The 19,745-nt window shown below is 45.2% G+C and overlaps 1 protein-coding gene across 3 annotated transcripts in view; it reads right to left on the bottom strand.

Moving 5' to 3' along the window:
• Window positions 1-19,745, bottom strand: part of WWC3 (WWC family member 3) — an 84,567-nt gene that overhangs the window by 40,403 nt on the left and 24,419 nt on the right. For all 3 annotated transcript variants that reach the window (XM_017889724.1, XM_017889725.1, XM_017889726.1), the window contains 3 exons: window positions 13,149-13,278; window positions 9,643-9,792; window positions 5,638-5,711 (listed from right to left, as the gene is read on the bottom strand). In XM_017889724.1, the coding sequence (XP_017745213.1) occupies window positions 5,638-5,711; window positions 9,643-9,792; window positions 13,149-13,278 (354 nt within the window). The remainder of the gene's footprint in view (window positions 1-5,637; window positions 5,712-9,642; window positions 9,793-13,148; window positions 13,279-19,745) is intronic.

The following is a 19,745-nucleotide window of genomic DNA, read 5'->3' as shown; positions in this document are numbered from 1 at the left end:
CTTCAAACCCCACCCCACCCCCAGTTCTCAGGCCTTCAGACTTGGACTGAATTACACCACTGGCTTTCCTGGGTCTCTGGCTTGCAGATAGTGGGACTTCCTGGCCTCCATAATTGTGTGAGCCAATTCCTATAATAAAACAATCTCTCTCCCTTCTCCTCCCTACCCCCACTGTTGTTGGTTCTGTTTCTCTGCAGAACCCTAATACAGTAGGGAAGCTAAGCTTGCAGGGTGAAATGATTTCAGGAATGAGAGCTGGGAGATTAATGTCCAAGGGCGAAGTAGCAGAACGAAAAGACGACACTGAATAGTGGCACTAATATAACAGAAGTTCACCTAGGCAAGAGAAAAGGGCACATGATGTCCCTTAGGCTCCGAATAAGGGGGCAGGGAAGAACACATTATTCTTTGCTAACACTGCCACTAAGAGCAACGTGTTCTTTTCATGCTTTGGTGGGTTGATGGGGTACATGATGCCTTCCTGCTCACGGCACACCACTTCTCCAGGGACAGTCACAGGGATTTCAGGGACATTGTGTCCCAGCCTGATCAAGGGGGCCGAGGAAGAGACCATGGACAGGACCTCAAAGCCACCATGCTTTGCCTGTGGTGCTCAGCACCTGGCTTCTGGAATGTTAATGTTTGTTCTACAAGAATGAGTTCTTGCCAGAGAACCACTTGCCACTGCTCTCTCCCCAAGTCTATATCGTTCTACTCACGTGCCTCACTTAGAGGCAGTCCAACAGAACACTCTGAAAACGCCATCGTAATGAAATCGCTGATCTGGTGCTGGGGAGACCTGATAACATCAACCCTTCCTAGTCTTCCGTCTGTCTACAGGGTTGGGCAGAGGGGAGCCAAGGCTGTCCTGACAACGCTACAAGGTATGTAAAGTCTAGGGCCTTGCCCGGGCTGCTGAGGGTTATGTGACCTACAGCTGAGTAGTTCACACGGCAGGCATGCACTTACTGGTCAAGCCTCAGCTATAGGAACCAATGTGGAATGACTGGAGGCAGAAACAATCACGCCAAGGGGACTGGAGACGTGCACTGCCGCATCAGGGAACCAGAGCCAGGAGGGAGCTGCAATCAATGACTCAGTGAACTGCAATCTCCGCTGCAGACTCCACCGACAAGGACACTTCATGGATGTTTCTAAGCAGCTTCAAGTCCACTGAAAACACCAAACTCATGGTCAAAACCAAGATCTGCCTTTCAAATGACCTTCCACTTTACTGTGAGCCTCTGGGAAACCCTGTTGAGGGCCATCCTCCTCCTTTAATTCCAGGGAGAGCACCATCTCTGTCACACGTTCCCCAGGCCAGTCCAATTTAAGAAAGGGGATGTGCTGACAGCAGGAATGTAGGACTGCCAGCTTTTTATTTTGCCAAGTAAAGACTTTGGAAAAAACCAATTCACATCAACGATCATCATTAGTTCATTAAGAGAAAGATGTTTTAACAGAAAAATTAAAATATGTAATTATAACTAATCCTATAATATACTATATAATATGTATTAAATATATATATTATATATGTATATGTATGTATGTATGTATGTATATCTGAGAATGAGAGAGTTCTTTGAATGCAAAACAGCAAGTCGGCTTTAGGAAAACCTGCTCCTGGCCCTCCTTTTGCCCGTGCACTGTGGACCAAAGACACCTCAGGCTGGGCTTGGGAAGCAGAGGCCTGCCTGCCAGTCAATGGTACCACTCCCTTTTCGTTCCTTCACAGCCACTGGGCCTGTGGAGACAAGTGTCTTCTCAGGTATTTCCTCTTCTTGTCTCCTCCAGCCCCAGCCATCCTCTTTCGGACCTTTTACTACACCCCTCTGGCCAGTCTCATCCTCGCCAGGCCTTTGACAGGACTTCCTCAGGCTCAGTCCTGGCATCTCCTCCTTTCTCCCTGTGTTCTATCTCCTAAGGTGAGCCCAGCTGCTCGATGACTTCATCTCTATGCCATCTGGGTTCCTCCAATGGCCCTCTCCACATACCACCATCTGAATGGCTCACACGTAACCTTCCCAACTCAAAGGTCCCAGCATGCCCAGCAATTCTGACCCCTCTTTCAGGGCATCGTGGCCCCCATGCCGTGGCCTCCCTCCCTGCTCACGCATCCTCCCTTCCAGCCTGGCTGGCCTTTGCTCTACAATTCCAGGCCAGTCCAGCTGCTGCAGACTGACACCTCACCCCCACTCCTGACTCCCACTCTTACCTGAGAAAGCCCATTCCCAATTGATGGGCGACTGAAATCCCAGCACTCCTTCAGGGCCCACCTCCAATGCCACTTTCTCCTACCCCCAAGGAGAGGACTGATTATGGAGTTCAAAGGCTAGTAGCTCTTTTGAATGTCCATGAAGGCCCAGAACTGTGAGTCTGGATCGGTGTGTTGACGTATCACACCTTGAATATAGTCCTTGAAAGGGAGAGACAGTTCCCTGCCTACCTTAGATCCCTAAAAGCACCCATGTCTTGAAGCCCTTTCCCTTCTCAAGTCAAGGCGAGAGACCCCAAGGCTCACACCTGGATGGAGGTTTCGGGAAGGGACCCAGGAGCAGAGCGGTTGGCCTGGAGCTGACCTGGCCCCAGGACTGCCCTGGCTTGCCCAGTCCCAGGGGCAAAGGCCAAACAGCAAACGTAATCACACGGGACCCTCATTTACTCATTCAATAAATATTCACCGAGTATGTAGCTGCTGGGCTTACAGCAGTGACCTACAATCTCTGTACTCATGAGGGTTATTTACATTTTCACAGGGAGAGACAGGCAGTAAGAAAGTAAACACTGGTTAGGTAATAACATTTGCTCAGCCAATCAGGGGGACAGGGGTGAAGACAGGGTGGTGCGATTTTATTCAGGATGGTCAAGGAAACCTCTCTAACAAGGTGATCAAAAGGAGAGCAGAGGTCATACGAAAATTTGGAGAAAAGCCACCCCATTCCAGGCAGAGAAGACAGAACAGGCCAAGGGCACTGTATGAGTTTGTTCTTTTCTGCCCCAAATTACCACAGTTTAATGGCTTAAAGCAACACCTATTATTCCCTTACAGTTCTGGAGGGCAGAAGTCGAAAATGGGTCTACAGGGCTGCGTTCCTTCTGGAGGCTCCAGGGGAAAATCTGTTTCTTTGCACCTTCCAGCTTCTAGGAGCTGCCCGTGCTCCTTGGCTCCTGGCCCCACACTATTCTGACCTCTGCTTCCAACCTCACATCTCCTTCTCTGCTGCTGACCGTCCTGTCTCTCTCTTATGGGGACCCTTATGATGACACTGGGCCCACCTGGACCATAAAGGCTCATTTCCCCATCATCTCAGGATCCCTAATCTAATTATGTCCACAAAGTCCCTTTTGCCATGGAAAGCCACATCTTTACAGGCTGTGGAGATCAGGATGCAGACACCTTGAGGGACCCTCATTCTGCCAGCTGCACATGCTAGCTCAGGAGCTGGCTCGGTGGGACTGAGGCCCAGTGGGAGGCCCGAGGGGCTGCTCAGTGCAGGCTTGAACATCGAGGGGCCGACTGGCTGGAGCAGGGTGAGTGGGGAGCGGGCTGATGCCTGTGAGTCAGTAGGCCATCTGCTCGTGTAGGCCCCTTGTTGTCCACACATTGTAGAGATTCAGGAGCAAGACAGGAAGAAGCCCCAGGGCAAGGTTTCTGGACCTCGGCACTGTGGCCATGCTGGGCCAGGTAAGCCTTTGTTGCGGGGGCCATCCTGTGCACAACAGGATGTCAAGCGGCTTCCCTGGTCCCTGCCCACTAGATGCCAGCAGCACCTGCCCTAGAGTTGGGACACCTAAACATGTCTGCAAACACTGCTGGAGGTCTCCTGGAGGGTGAAGACCTTGCTCCCTGTGTGGAGCCCCACTATGCTAGTGGGAAAAGGACAGGTAGCACCTGTGCAGGCCCACCCAGGTGGAGTTTAAAAGACATCTCTGGTTTTTAAATGCTCCAGCACAGCCCACAGAGGCATTTCTGAGATGCCGCTACTGTCACTGGAAGGCTGGACCTTCCTCTGTAGCTGCGGTGCATTTCCTAACAAGGTTCTGGCCATCTTGAAATAATATGGTATTTTATTCAAAAGAACTGATGAAGTACCATGCCTGCCCCTTGGATAATTTTCTTAAATACTCAACTTTTCACCCAAATGTATTATCCCAACATTTAGAAGGTTACTCACCGTATACTGGCACCATCTCTAGAAAACAAATAAATCACTTGCTATGTCTGGTAAATGTCACAGCCAAACACATAACAATCATGTTCCTAAGTGTAGCAACAATCTATTTGCTGAGTTTAATCCAGCACAGCAAATTCCAGCACCCACACTCTGCAGTTCCACCAGAAACAGGCAAGAGCAGAGAAATGTTCAGAAGAGACAATCGCTCCTCACAAACTCTGGCAGACTAAAGAGAAGGAAGGCATGATAAATGAAGAATGCCACCACAAAGACAACCGGTATTGGCAAATGAACCTGGCACTGTTCTGTGAGGAAATTCAAAGCCCACCATGAGTCCACCCTAAAAAGCCAAGAGGCACTGGTTAGAAAACCTCCTAGAAAACAGAAGGTCCATGTCCGTTTCAGTTGGCCCTGGAGCACTGAATCATATGATGTGCTTTTGTTACTATTTTTACATTTTTTAAAAAGCCAACAAAGTAGCTTTCCAGACATCCATGAATGGTGCAGTGTGCTGAGCAGGCCTAACTGTTTAGCTTCCAGAAAGAACTCCCTCACTCCACCCTACATTCTTCTATTCTGCTCTCCCTGCCCCCCATGATAATATTTCATTTGTGACTCAAGAAACTTGTTTTAAAAAGATATGCTTGATACTTTTCTGAAGCACTTATTTGGAAATAATTTGGTTTTAAGACTCTTTCCAGAAGGCACAAACGAGAGAAAGTCTCTAAAAAAGAGAATACAAAAGCCAGAGAGGATAAGAATATTGAAAACAGGAGTCCTGCGCAGGTGAGGAGACGTGTGGCGCCCTGAAATACTATACCATGCGAGGGTTTGGAAGCCTCTCAGCTTTGTCCATGTCTGAGGATGAAGACTGGGAGGGAGGGAGGGAAGTGAGGAAAGAGAAACACAAGCACACAAAGTGGGTCAAGCCGCAATTTGCAGGAGGCCAACGGTTTGTGACACAGGACAACATACATGGAATGAAATCAATTAGGTACTGCTCACCTGCTGACCTAATGCTTATTGAATGTCTTATAACCAAGATACATGGCTTTGCCCATTAGCCTATGGAGTTAGAAGCCACACATATAAAAGATCAAGTGGTTTCACTTATGATACCCTCCAGAACTGATGCTCGGTCTACTGGAAGGAGGGAAGGGAAGGAGGGGTAGAGGTTCTGAACTACCAGGGATGATGACGCCAAAAAAGTTTCTATTCTTAGGGAATCACGTCTGTATCACTGTTTGCAATATTGCAAATTTCACATTTTAAATGCACTTGAAATGTTGTCATATGTATGTATTAAGCTACATGTAAATGAAGATCCTTGACTTGATATTCTATCAAACGCTGTTCTCCGACCAGACGTGGACAATCACACACAGGAACTCTGCCACGCCTCCTTCCACAGGAGAAAGTAAGTAAGCAGAAGGCGAGGTTGGATAAAAGCGCTCCTTACCTCTTTCTGGCTTCTTCATACTGCCAATTAAGTCTGACTCGGTCTACAAGTCTTGTTTTATCATCAAAGACGAACTTTCCAGAACAGAAGAGAGAGAGAAAAAAGAAAGGAAACGCATATTAAAAACATATTTCCAAAATAGCAACTTCACTTAAACTTTCGGCAGCAATGAGAAATACTCTTAATCTCTTTCACTTTCAATCTGTGCAAGGTCTGGAAGGAAACACCGAATAACCCTTTGCGGCCGCCCCTGGCTGTGGAGCGGGGAGGGGGAAGGGAAGACTCTTGCTTGCCGAAACTGGTAGGGTTTTTTGTTTTTTTACAGCAGCAGCATATCTATCTATTCTGTAATTCCAAACAACCACCACAATTTAGGTTTTAAAAGAAGTAGGAAATTACTTAGAAAAAGTTGATACAAAGGCAAAAACCAGTCATCCCATTTTGTGCAGTCCATTCTCTAATTCCTCAGTAAACATAAAATAATGATGTTCTACTCAGAAGCCCCACGGTCTGAGGCAGCTGGACTCGCTGTGAGGTATGGGCTGGTGGACGCCTTCTGATGCCACAAGGCGTGTTAAAGAATCAAGGGCAAAAGGAAAGCAAGCAAGGTCTCAAAAAGCCACAACTCGGGAAGCACCAATATAGAGTTAGCCTCTAAATGCAGTGCTCCATGACGAGTAGATGTACTTAAATATTTTCGTACCAGTTACATTGACGGCAACAAAATCCTACGCAAAACAAAATAAAAAGACATGTACAGGAAGTAACTGTAGTACATTTTGGTTAATTCCTCATTCCTGCAAATATTCATACAACTCCAGTTTCAATAAATCAGCTCCATCTGTTGATGTGACCTTACTAGACCACATATTATGATCACCAAGTCTTTGTTTTTGAAATAATTTCCCATCAACAAGTATCTGAAAATATTCAACTTGAATGATTAGCAATGAATTTATCGATATGAGTTTTGATCTATGTTGATGAAAATTTCTTTGCAAATTTATTACCTTGAATGGCAAGATGAAAAGTGCCTTACAAGGGACTGAGCATTCTCCAACCAGAATGACAATTGTTCATGGTTTCTTTATTTGAGACAGGGTCGGTCTCACACTATTGCCCAGATTAGAATGCAGAGGGGCAATCACAGCTCACTGCAGCCTCAACCCCTTGGGCTCAAGCGATCCTCCTGCCTCAGCCTCCCAAGTGGCTGGGACTACAGGCATGAGCCACCACACCTGCCTAATTTTTGGTTTGTAGAGATGGGGTTTCACCATGTTGCCCAGGCTGGTCTTCAACTCACGGGCTCAAGCAATCTGGCCAACTATGGCCACCTCAGCCTCCCAAAGTGCTAGGATTACCAGCACGAGCCACCGTGCCTGGCCACAATTATACATGTTTAAATGGCCTCATCCAATGCTCCTCTCCAGCTTCCTCAGTATAAATGTATTTAAGTGGCAGTGCCACAGCTCCAAAAACTGTCCACAGTGGAGATGACTACTTGCCATTTCAGTCCCCTCTTTATTAGTGACCCCACAACCAACTCTTCATCAGGATCAATAAACATCATCTCTCCAACCTCTTCTCAAAGCTGTATGCACCTCACTCTAAGCTTTGTTTCTGTACTCTTCTTTGAGAATTAAATAGACATTTTAGTGAAAAGAAAGGACAGCCAAATGGATCCAAGAGACTCCTGCTTCAGAGTTCCTATGCAGCCCTACAGCGTGTGCAACCCTGTGGCTGCAAATCTCGTCTCAAAAAGCACGTCTGATATACAGCAATACCCACCCCACAAAACAGACTCAACACAAGCTCAAAGTGAGGTAGGCAGACTTCTAAGATGGCCCCCAATGACCTCCACTCCTGGGATTCTCCCCGTGTGAAATTCCCTCCCCTTGAGAATACACTGGGTCTACAACTTGACTATAACCAATAGAACACAGCAAAGGTGATGGGAAGTCACTTCTGTGAATAGGTTACAAAAGACTGTGACTTCCACCTTGCTAACGGACTCTCTCAGCTGGCACACTTTGATGAAGCAGACTGCCGTGCTGGAGCAGCCCACGTGGCAAGGAACTGAAGCCCTCAGTCCAGCAACTTGTGAGGAACTGAATCCTGCCAACAATCGCATGCGCTTAACAGTGGCTCCTCCCCCAGGTGAGATTTTGGATGAGACCACAGCCCTGGCTGACACCTTGATTGCAGGTTCCTGAGAAGCCCTGGAGCAGAAGACCTAGCCCAGTCTCCTGGACCACATCAAGCATGAGATAATAAAGGAGTGTTGTTTTAAAAGGCTAGGTTTTGGGGAAATCTGTTTTGCAGCAATGGTTAGCTAATACAGTCATAGCCTTTTGATCTATTTTTCTATAATAACATGATGCGGTTTCTTAGAAAGTACAGGGGTTTAGGGATGAGAAATGTTTCAAACCCAAACCTGCCTCTCCTCAGCTACAAGACCTTAGGTAACCTGGTATCTCGGTCTCCTGCACATCACACAGGATGAGAACAACTACTTAAACTGAGATAACAGCTACGAAACTGCTGACCCAGGGTCGACCCCAGTAAACTGCAGGGGCTCATCAACAATGAACAGCGACTGCTCAAGTAGCGTAACCAGCCACCATCCCTCAACTGACATTTTTAGAAGGGTTGACCTAAATCACTGGAGAACCTTCTATCTTAACTGTTTCTCTCAAACTAAATTCTAATTCTAACCTTACAATAAGCAGCAATGAATTATTCACGAATTCAATGAGTACTGTACTTGTTTCCTTCCCTCACTCCAAAATCTTTAGGCAAAAATGCCAAACAATTTTGAATTACAGATTCTCCTCTGTGTGTTACAGATGGTGACCATATTCTTTCATCCAAAGAAGATGCCTAGTCAAAAATGGCCAAGTGTATGTTTGGAACAACGTGGACAAATTTGAAAATAGGACTGTTCCAGGACACCCAAGACATAAAGGGCCATGATTTCCTACATTATACTCCCCTCAAAGAGGCACTAGTTGCCAAGATTTCAAAATATTAATTAGCTAATTATTTAAAACTCAGAGCTCTCCATCAATTATTTTTTCTCCTTTTGTTGCTTTCCTTTTATTTATTTTATTTCGGTGTGGGAGGGGGTGGCACTGTGCATTCCATTGATACCTCATCTTTACTTAATAATCCTTAAAAAAAGAAGCTCTTTAAACTGCTTTTCCATTTGGTAACAAATTAATGTCAAGCTTCACTCAATGATATTAGAATAGTAGTGTCTTTGAATATCCACCACCCTGTTTCAAATGGTGATCTTCCCAACTCTGTTTCTGTAGCTAACTCAAGGCTTCACTAATTAACAAAAGAGGCATTATGACAGTCTTCCAAGTCTCAAACAAAATGACTTTTAATTCAGTTCAATTTCCTGACATTCTTTCAGAAGAGTAAGAAACAGCAATAAAGTAATACCCAAGGAGGCACAGCTACAAAGCCTTTGGAAATCAGTGGTCTAAGGCAGGAATCAGTAACTATGGCCTTGGGGCCAAATTCAGCCAACTGGCTGTTCTGTAAGTGAACGTTTGAGCAGCTCGAGGCCCTAACCTTACATGCTTGCAAGGTACCTCTGTCATGGCTGCACGTACACTGCAATGACAGGGTGGGGCAGTTCCAGCAGAACTACCTGCAAAGCCTAAAATAGTGACTAGATTTACTATCTGGCCCTTCACAGAAAAGGTGTGGGGACCCATGCTCTAAAAAGTCATATGTCTGTCAAAAGAACAGTGAAACTCAACTCTCACAAGGAGTCTGTCACTTATAAGAGTCCCAATCATAAAGGCAGCAGTAATAAGCAATTCAATTGTATCACACAGCTGGATGTGAGACACAATACTTTTTCTTCAAACTTAATGGCACAAAAGTGAAGGCATTTCTTAAGTGAACATGGAAAATTACACCAAACCAGTGATGGCAACACTGAAGCAGCCCTTCCCTCTCCCAGTGCATTTCTCCCCCTGGGCGCGCATATACCTCCCCGATTATATCGGTCTGGGAGCCGGCATCGCAGAACTGCTGGGGTAGACCAGCATCGCCAGGCACGCCTGCATGGTGAGGGAAGTCCACTAGAGAGTCGGTAACGGAGCAGCTGTTCTTGAAGCTATCAGTCAGCTTGGCCAGGCTCTGGAACAGAATGAGACAAGCTCTTTGAACGGAGATGGCGATGTGTCTCTTTCCTCCAGAAGTGGTCCTCTCATTTGTTTTAGGTCTGCTGCTTTATTTATTACTGAACAGTTGCCCCACCTGACCCCCATGCTCATTAGATTTCACATAAATGCCCTTCATCACAGGCACCTCTAATAAAATTGTTAGTCATTTAAATCACATTGTAACTAAGTTCCCCTGGCAGCATGTGAATAAAATAGAGGACAATTATGGTACCATTTTACTGGTTCTTAAACCTTCGTGTTTCCTAAAGAAAAAAATAAGTATTTCTATCAAGAATGTAAATGAGTCTGACAGAGATGAATGTCGCCTTGGGATTGTTACAGAGGAAACACAGGGAAGGGGAAAACAGCTCCCAGACAATGTTTACTTTTTTTTTTTTTTTTTTTTTTTTTTTTTTTTTCAGTTCTTTGAGTTGCTGTTTTAGCTTACGTATTTTCATAAACCTCATTTTTCAGTCATAATTGTACATGGTCAAAAGCAATCTCATATGTATGTTGGTTTGCCAAAAATTAAAGTATGCATTCTGGCACATGAAATCTCTCTGTGTGACAGTTTTAAGCAGAAATCAGAAAATCTGAAGTTTTTTTTGTTTGTTTGTTTGTTTTTTAGAAAGGGTCTCACTCTGTCACTCAGGCTGGAGGGCAGTGGCACAATCATAGCTCACTGTAGCCTCGACCTCCTGGGCGCAAGCGATCCTCCCACCTCAGCCTCCTGAGTACTTGGGACTACAGGTACGCCACTACACCCAGCTAAACTTTTGTTTGTTTCTTTGTTTGCTTTTGTAGAGACCAGGTCTCACTATGTTGCCTGGGCTTTTCTCAAAGTTCTGGGCTCAAGCAATTCTCCTGCCTCAGCCTCCCAAAGTGCTGGCATTATAAGCATGAGCCACTGCATCCAGCCAAAAATCAGATTTTTGACCATTTCTTTTAGACTTCTGAATATATTCACTTTCAGCAAATTTTACTGGACACCAGAATCAAAAATGCCCAAGTGCAGTAGAACTCACAAAACTGGCTTGAGATTGAGATGAAGCCTTCTTGGGAGGGGTCAATATTGTTAAGTTCACATAAGAAAGGTAAAACAACTTATTTAACCTGGATAGAAGAGGACTCTGCCCGTGCCTCTTCCTGGAGCTTCTCAGAGTTTGAGAGGCTATGGAGACATCAAAGAAGGCGCTCGGGCCTGAAGCTTCTTCCAGCAATTCTATCTCTTGCCTCCATGGTGGGAACTCAAGCAAGGCAAATGAGTGGTTGGCCCTGGTGCTGCACAGGGTGGCCTCAGAGAGGCTGGGGCAGGCAGCCCTACTTGGCCTCATGGCGTAAAGCCTCTGTGTCTCCACCATGGAACACCACGTGGTTCAGCCTGGGGTGTCGGTGATGGGTAACAAACATGGGGCATCTTGTTTGATGTCAGCTGAGCAGAGATCTCAGTAAATGGTAGCTGTTCTCAGTGCTACCTGTGTGCCAAAAAAAAAATAAACTAACAATTTACCATTTACTTATCACAACCTGGAGAGGTCATCTGAAAATACAGATTCCTGGGCCCTGCCTCCAGAGATTCTAATTCAGTGAGTCTAGGGTGGGGCCTGGTAATCTGCATCTTAATAAGCACCGTGAGGACTCTCCGAAAGTCCCTCATGGCCTTGACCTTGGAAAGCACTGCCCAGGCAGGGTAGTTTTTTGTGCATCTGTCTCATTTTGCCTATGAGTTTGAGCTTTGCTTGTTCTGTCCTGTGGGTTTTATACTCTACAGAATCTAGACACATGCCAGCAAGCAGCAGGTGCTCACTTAGGGTAGCAGATGAAAATAAAACCATAACTGAAAGCACTGAATGCATTCCAGCACTTTACGTCATGAGGTCAAGCAGTGCTCCCTGCCTTGGCCTCTCTGAGGCCACCATGTGCAGCACTAGGGCCAGTCACTCAGATGTCTTGCTTGAGTTCCCCACCACGGAGGCAGATTTTTGTATTTGCAAAATTCAACTTTTCTAAAATAACAGAAACTACAAGAGCTCAAGGGGAAAACAACATAAAGCAATATAAAACTACAATGATCCCAGCTACATATAATACAAATACACCCACAGAGTAAAATACTACGCAACCATCTCAAGGAAAGCAGCAGCTCTTTGTGTACAGATATGGGGAAAGGTAGGGGATATTGCTGTTAAGTGAGGAAGCTAGCGTGGAACAGTATCACAGTCCTGGCTTTGCGTGAGGGCAGCTAAACACGTATTCTCATTTTTGTGTGTCCGCATGAATGTTGGAAGGGTAGGCAAGAAGCTAATAAAGGTAGGTAGGGGCAGTAGGAGGATGGGGCAATAGCGAGACTTCTTATCATAGACCTTTGGAATTATCTTGATTATTGAACAATATAAATGTATCACCCATTGCTGTGGGTTGAATTATGTTCCCCCAGGAGATGTTCAAGTCCTAACCCCAGGAACCTGTGAGTGTGACCTTATTTGGAAATAGTCTTTACAGATGTAATCTAGTTAAGATCAGGTCATACTGGATTAGGGTGGGCCATTATCCATATCCGCAGGTTCCACATCTCCAGATTTAACCCACCGCAGATAGAAAATATTCGGAGGAAAAAAAACAACAAAAAAATAACACAAAGAAAAAACCAATGCAGTGTAACATCAATTTACATAGCATTTACACTGTAGGAGGTATTATAACTAATCTAGAGATGATTTACAGTATATGGGAGGCGCCAAGCGCAGTGGCTCATGCCTGTAATCCCAGCACTTTGGGAGGCCAAGACGGGAGGATCGCTCAAGGCCAGGAGTTTGAGACCAGCCTGGCCAACATGGCCTCTACTAAAAATATAAAAATTAGCCGGGCAAGATGGTGCACACCTGTGGTCCCAGCTACTCTAGAGGCTGAGGTGAGAGGATGGCTTGAGCCTGGGAGGTCAAGGCTACAGTGAGCCATTTTTGTGCCATCGTACTCAAGCCTAGGTGACAGAGATCCTGTCTCCAAAAAAAAAAAAAAAGAAAAGAAAAGTATACAGGAGGATTGTGCAGGTTATATGCAAATACTACACCATTTTATATAAGGGACTTGAGCATTCAAAGACTTTGGTACCCTGAGGGATGGGGGTGTGTCTTGGAACCAATCTCCCAAGGATACAAAGGGATGACTCTATACATACTTAACTACAGTGGGGGGTGCGTATGTGTGTATGCATGTGTGTGTGTATTAGATATACATATATGTTATATATACAATAACTATATAACATGTAATGCATAAGTATATTAAAAACATCTTAAAATAAAACACATGAGCAGGCAGGCAGCTTACATGCATCAGGTCCCGCCTCTCCTTCTCGCCTGTGCAAATAGCCTTCTTGATGGTCCGGAGCTCACTCATGATAGCTTGCGCCTCATCCAGTTTGTAGCTGGTGTGAGTACTTGACATCTTACGATCAATCCTTGTTAAAACAAAAAAATCAATGTTATTTCACATGAGATCCTAGCATTCCATTAAACATACAACTATGAAAACCCGAAAGCTTCACAGAAAGGTAGAAACAGTTAAAAGTAATGTTTTGGCAAAGAAAAAGACCCCAAGGAAGCATCCCTCCTTCTGGTCGATGCAACACCCTTTGCTCAAGAGCACCCTGGGCAGGTGAAGACGTCCAAGTTGGGATGCCCACATCCTCCGCTAATGATCACGCAACAAGATTGCTTGCTTGAGTAATTTCCCGAGACTGTAAACTCCTCTCTCTGAGAAGAGGACATGTTTCGTTTATCCCCAGGTTAGTGGTCAAAATCTTTGTTAAATAAACATATGAATGAGATCTGTGTACAGGGAGAACATATGGGACACAGCAAGAAGTAGTGAGCTTTCGATAATGGTGCTTTGTACAAAAGCTGGAAACTCTTCTGTCTCCTATAACTCTGATTTCATTCTGGTTCTAATTTATTACTCACTCTTTCTCCTACCAAGTCCTCAATTCTTTCCTTCAATCCAAACACCCATCCAGGGAAAATGGCAACGTCCCTCCCTCCCTCCTTCCTCCCCTTCCTCCCACCATTCCTCCAAGCTTCCATCCTCCCAGCCAGCTCCTGTGCACACCAGGCCTGGGTCTGGGGTTGGACGCAGAGCACAGAACAAAACAAGACTTGGTTCTGCCTTCAAAGGGAGGTGGCCTCTGAAGCATGTCCTTTGTCACGTCCCCTACACCTGAGGCTCCAGCCTGGAAAGCCCTAAGGCTAAGGAACTTGAGAAACTTTGGTCCAGAGTAGCATGAATTCCTTCTCTGGAAAGCAACTAGCTTCTTTCAGGTTCCAAGCCTCCCAGTTCACAGGTTCTGGTTCTAACATTTCCCTCCATGTTATCCTAAAAACCTGGATCATTAACTGCCAGCCCCAACTCCCTTGCTTACCACTCACAGGAACCTCTGGCATGCTGGTGGGTGCGAGTAGCACCCAGCTCTGCCACTCACTGGCTGTGGGACCTGGGTGAGTCACTTTCCCTCTTTCCACCTGCTTCCTCCTGTCTCAAATGGGGACACTAAAAATACTTCTCCCATGGGATGGGCATGAAATTTAATTAGAAAATGCAAGGAAAGGGCTTGCTTGGCAGGAGGCCTGGCATATGGTGTTTGCGGTGATTGTTATTATCAGGATAACACAGAATCTCCTTACTCGTGGGAGAAAAAGTAAGTAACTTGCCAACTCTGGTATTTTATTATCATCAACAAATTCCTTGCCAAATATGGCACAACTCAAGCAAAACTCGGCACCCGGAGTCAACCTGAGCTATCAGCATCCACGGCCTAGGGCAAACAACACAAGCAGGAAGCCATTGCCTCCCTTTGAATAAGGCTCTGGGGCTCAGCAGCATTGCTGTGATTGCCACCAGCTACAAATAAAATATTTATAAACACTAGTCCTGAGTCCTGCCCCGAGGAGAGCAGATAGAGGCACACCATGCATGATGAATAGTGACACTCCTAAATGCTAACGTGGCCTGACCCTGCAGGCACTTCCATAATGGCTATTACAGACTTGTAGGTTTCTCAAACACACATTGCCTTGTCTGTTCCTACCAAGCACAAGTCTTTATTTATACATCTTTATTAAAAGGTACATATATCTTTAACTATAGAGTGCTCCATGCCAAAAGTTAAAGTAAGTGAGCATGAACTAAAGTTTGAGCTGTAGGCATATTTCTTCTTTTTATTCTGCTCTCATTAAATCCCTTCTTTCACAAAATAGTTCATTCAAATGATTGAGGTGGTAGAACAGTCTATGTCACCTGAGAGTCCCCGTGAGATTTGGCAATAAAATAGAAAAAGTTCCTAGCACAATACCAGCATGCCACTTGGTGGCTACTAAAATGTGGGAGCCAATAGCAAGAACGGTGACAGTAGGCATATAAACCCATTGTATATTTTCAAAACTCTTTTGTTTGTCCCTCAAAACCAGCCCCACTTCCACCAAAACAGCTGGCCTTCTCACTCACTGCTGGTAACTCACTGGGGATATTCACGGAAGGGCTACCTTGTACTTTCTTAGCTGTGACAGCTTCCCAACAAAAAATCAATGTAGTTCACCGAAATTTGCACAGGGGGCACTGTGTAACTGAATGGTATGAAGGGAAGGACTAGAACCAGAAGTCTGCAGATGGAATGTGGCCCCAAAACCCAGTTGGTCATCAGAACAAATATAGACTCCAGGAGTCCCTGCTGAAGGTGAACCCCTACAGGTGGAACTAGGAGATTCAATGATCCATCAACCGGCTCCTAGAACAACCAGGTTGGATGAGCCTCTTATCACTCTCTACTTCAGGAGCTCAGGCTGGGGGTAAGGTCCCTTGGAGAGAGCCATTGTCTTTGAGGGATCTCAGAAACACCAAGACACATGATGTAGGAAATGTAAAACAGAAGCAAAGCCCATGTGTTTTTCTATTTCAGATGTTGTGTGGGGAACCAGGAGTCTTGAATGCAAGACAGAAATAAAAGGCCATACATCTCAAAGCACTGAGTCTTATTTTAAAGTAGTTCACCTATTAGGTGACAGGGTCTTGCTGCATGCTTGTCACCTCACTTAACCCCCCCCCCCTTATGAGATAAGCATAACCTCCTCGGATTTGATGATGATGAAGTTGAAGCTCAGAGCAATTAACTAAATGGCCCAGATGACAAGCGAATATCTGGCAGAGCCAGATTCAAACCCACAGGCTGACTCCAAAGCCTGCTCAGGATCACGGGGTGTGGTGCTGCCCCTTTCCTACTGAGCATGACATCTACTGCTTCTCAGAGTGCGCAAGGCAGGTCCAGCATTTTAATTAAAAAAAAAAAAAAAAAAAAAAAAAAAAAAAAAAAAAAAAAAAAACAAGCGGCCGAAGCTATGTTTCAGAAGAATCCAACACCTCCATTTTTTCTAACGCTGATCCATTTTCATCCAACAAAAACTTCAAAGGACAGTAAACGTGCTTCTTTCACTTCTGCAAAATTCATTTATGTGAGAGCACACTCTCTCTAAAACTTCCCTATAAAACTTTGGTCCAATGTAGATGATGTGCTCAATGATTCGGTATTTTTAAAAAATATCTATGTATTCCAGTTCATTTAAAAAAATCATTAGGATCTGTGACTGCCAAAGAACTGCCTTATTCTGGTCTTAATTTTAATTAAGAGTGCAAGACAGTGCCTTTACCATACATCACAAATAAAATGACAGAAAAGTGGTAACTGCTCAAGGAGAATAAACAAGGACATAAGTTACTATGTAGTATGAAATCAAAATTCAGTGCACAGACTCACAGTCTTCACTTTTGCACCCTCTACATTTTGCATTCAGCTTCAGGGATGTTAAGTGATTTGCTGAGGGTCACACAGCCAGTAACAGGCAGAGTGAAGTTCAAGGCCAAGGCCCCCCACACCAGGACTTGTCTGCTCCATCACCAGGTTCGCAATATATTCAAAGTCAAGGCCTCTAAATGCCCATTGTGTCAAACCTGAAGGCCACCCATATAACCAGTCAAATGTCATCCCAAAGTAAACTGGTGCACTTTATGGTGTGCTCTTGAAAGAAATGGGTTGGAGAGAAAAGAAGAAGATACAGCTTCAGAGGAGGAACCCAGTACAATGGAAAAGACATTTTAGAGATATTTGTTGTCAACCTCTACCTCCTGCCACCCTAAAATTTCCATATTGGTTGTTCAATTTAAGATGTCAAGAGAATTGCACTAGTAAAAATAAGAGTAAAACCACATAACTTCTTAACCCCACATCTTGAAGGAAAGAGCTGCCAGCCCTCTAAAGATATTCTGTTAATACCACAGATTACAACCCAAAAGAATGGAAAGGTTTGTTACAACTTCTACATTTTCTATCAGCAGCTCTGGCAGAGGGCCTTGGGTGAACCTCAGAAAGCTTCCGGCGGCTTTCTATCAACAGCGAGACCTGTGTGGAACACCAGACCTGTCCCACAACCAGGAACAATGCTCTTTTTGTTTCCAGCCCATTTCTGTACGTTTCGCTGTTATCTGAGTATTGCCGGGGTTTTCGCATGGGCTATACCGTAGGTGCTACACTAATGGGAGATCGTTACTTTAAGCCTGTTCTAAGTGAACAATCCCACCCTTTCTTAAGACTACTAAATCCCTTCAGACAGAAAATGCTAATTCTAATATGTAGTAATGCTTCATTCTGGTATTGCATGCTTAGAAGGATGTAGTGGCTTGTATTTAAGGACACAAATGGGTTTCACCCCATTTGGGAAGTTAATCAAGAAATCAAAAGTCTTGAAGCAGAGGCTCGCCCAGTGGCTAAGAATGTACCTCATGGAAACTAGTTAGTGGAACCAAATTTGGTGAGCATCCCTTCCTGTGATTTGAAGAGCCGTGATAATAGGACTTCTTAAAACCCAGGCCAGAAGAATATCACACAAAATGCAGAAGAGAATGCCGTGCTAGAGGACAGTTAGCAAGAAGGTGACTGGCCAACGTCTGGAGGCCTCCCTGAGTTCCTCTAGCCCAGGGACAAAAGTTTGGCCAAGGAAAGATGTGCCCTCACTCAGTGTCCCAGTGTCCGAGAAAGAAGGGGACACTGTGATGGCTACTAGCCGGCAGGAACAGCCACTTCAGCCACTCCCCCCAACACCTAGGCAATCTGCATTCACTCCCAAGCCCCACCCTGTGCTGAGAACCGGCTGGGTCCTCAGGATGAAGCAGCGAACAAAGCCAAGTCCTTGTCTTCGTGCAGCACAATTCCAGCCAAGGAGACAGACAATGAAAAGTACATCCTTAGGTCAGGCAGTCACGAATGTTTAAAAAAAAAAAAAATGAAGCAGAGTTTGGGGACAGAGTGTGACAGGGTACATTTTTAGATGGATGGTTAAGCCAGGATCTCTCCAGATGTCACTCTAAGCAAAGGCCCATGGAAGGGAGGGAGCAGGCATGTGAGCATCTGGGGGAAAGAGCATTCCAGGCAGAGGGAGCTCCAAGTACCCATGGTAAAGGCAGGACATCCCTTTCAAAGGTGAAACTAGAGGTAAATGAGGCAGGGCCGACGGCCAGCCTATGTAGAGTCTGGCTTGTGTTGTAGGTGAGAGAGAGCCACAGGAGGACCACAAGGAGAGCACGAGTTGTGGAAGAACCCCGTGGCTACTGTGCGAGGATGGAGACTCACATTAGTGCTTGGCCCAGAGCTGTGGTGGTGGAAGCTGTGAGAAGGATCAGAGGCCGGGTGTAGAAACAGCACACCATGGACAAGGTGGCCAGGCAGAGTTCCCCAAAAGCATCTTCTGCCATCAAGCCAGTGCTCAAGGACATTATAGGCATTATGGCAGGAAAAGGCTCCAATAACACGAGCAGGAAACTCAGGGAAAGGCAATGTTAAATGAGCTTCCCACCTGCAGGACCACTCAGAATCTAACATAAGGGGCCAGGTGCAGTGGCTCACGCCTGCAATCCCAGCACTGTGGGAGGCCGAGGCGGGCAGATGGCTTGAGCCCAGAAGTTCGAGATCAGCCTGGGCAACATGGAGAAACCCTGTCTCTACTTTAAAAAATACAAAAATTAGCTGGGCGTGGTGGTGTACACCTGTAGTCCTAGCTACTCAGGAGGCTGAGGCATGAGAATCGTTTGAACCTGGGAGGCAGAGGTTGCAGTGAGCCAAGATCATGCCACTGCACTCCAGCCTGGGCCACAGAGTGAGACTATGCCTCAAAAAAAAAAAAAAAGAAAGAAAAGAAAAGAAAAATCTAACACAAGGTGCATTCTAGAGCTCCAGGCAGGAGCTGGAGAGGGGAATTTGCCCACATCTATTGGTGCACTTGGTCCGTTCACGCACATCACCACCCAGTTGGGAAACATTGCGCGTCCTGGTCCTGAGTCTTCCCTTTGCCCCTGGACACTAGTAGTAAGTTACAGTAAGGTAATTTTTCCAAAACGTTTCAGAAACTTTAGGGCAACAGAGTCCAGGAGATCTTTCACTGGAAAAGCTCAATTTTTCTGTAAACTTTAATTACTCATTGTAAATGGTGCTCCTATTTTCTGAAGACTTTTATAAAAGGCCTCAAGAGAAATGCAAATTGAAACTACACTGAGATACTATCTCTCACCTATGAGACTGGCAAAAATGCAAATGCTTATCAACACATCCTGTTGGCAAAGCCACAGGAAACGAGAACACTCATATGTTAGTGGTAGGAAGGCAAAACGGTGCAACCCCTCAGCAAAGGAATTTGGCCATATCTAACACAAGCTGAGCATCTCTAATCCGAAAATCTGAAATCCAAAGTGCTTCAAAATCTGAAACTTTTTAAGCGTTGACATGACACTCAAATAAAATGACCACTAAAGCATTTCAGGTTTCAAATTTTTGGATTAGGGATATTGAACCAGTAAGCATAATGCAAATATTCAAAAAAAAAAAAAAAAAAA

The sequence above is a fragment of the Rhinopithecus bieti genome, unplaced genomic scaffold (genome assembly GCF_001698545.2).
Source record: "Rhinopithecus bieti isolate Rb0 unplaced genomic scaffold, ASM169854v2 scaffold_19685, whole genome shotgun sequence".
Taxonomy (NCBI): domain Eukaryota; kingdom Metazoa; phylum Chordata; class Mammalia; order Primates; family Cercopithecidae; genus Rhinopithecus; species Rhinopithecus bieti.
The sequence above is the reverse complement of the archived record's forward strand: the minus strand, read 5'-3'. Positions and strand labels throughout refer to the sequence as shown.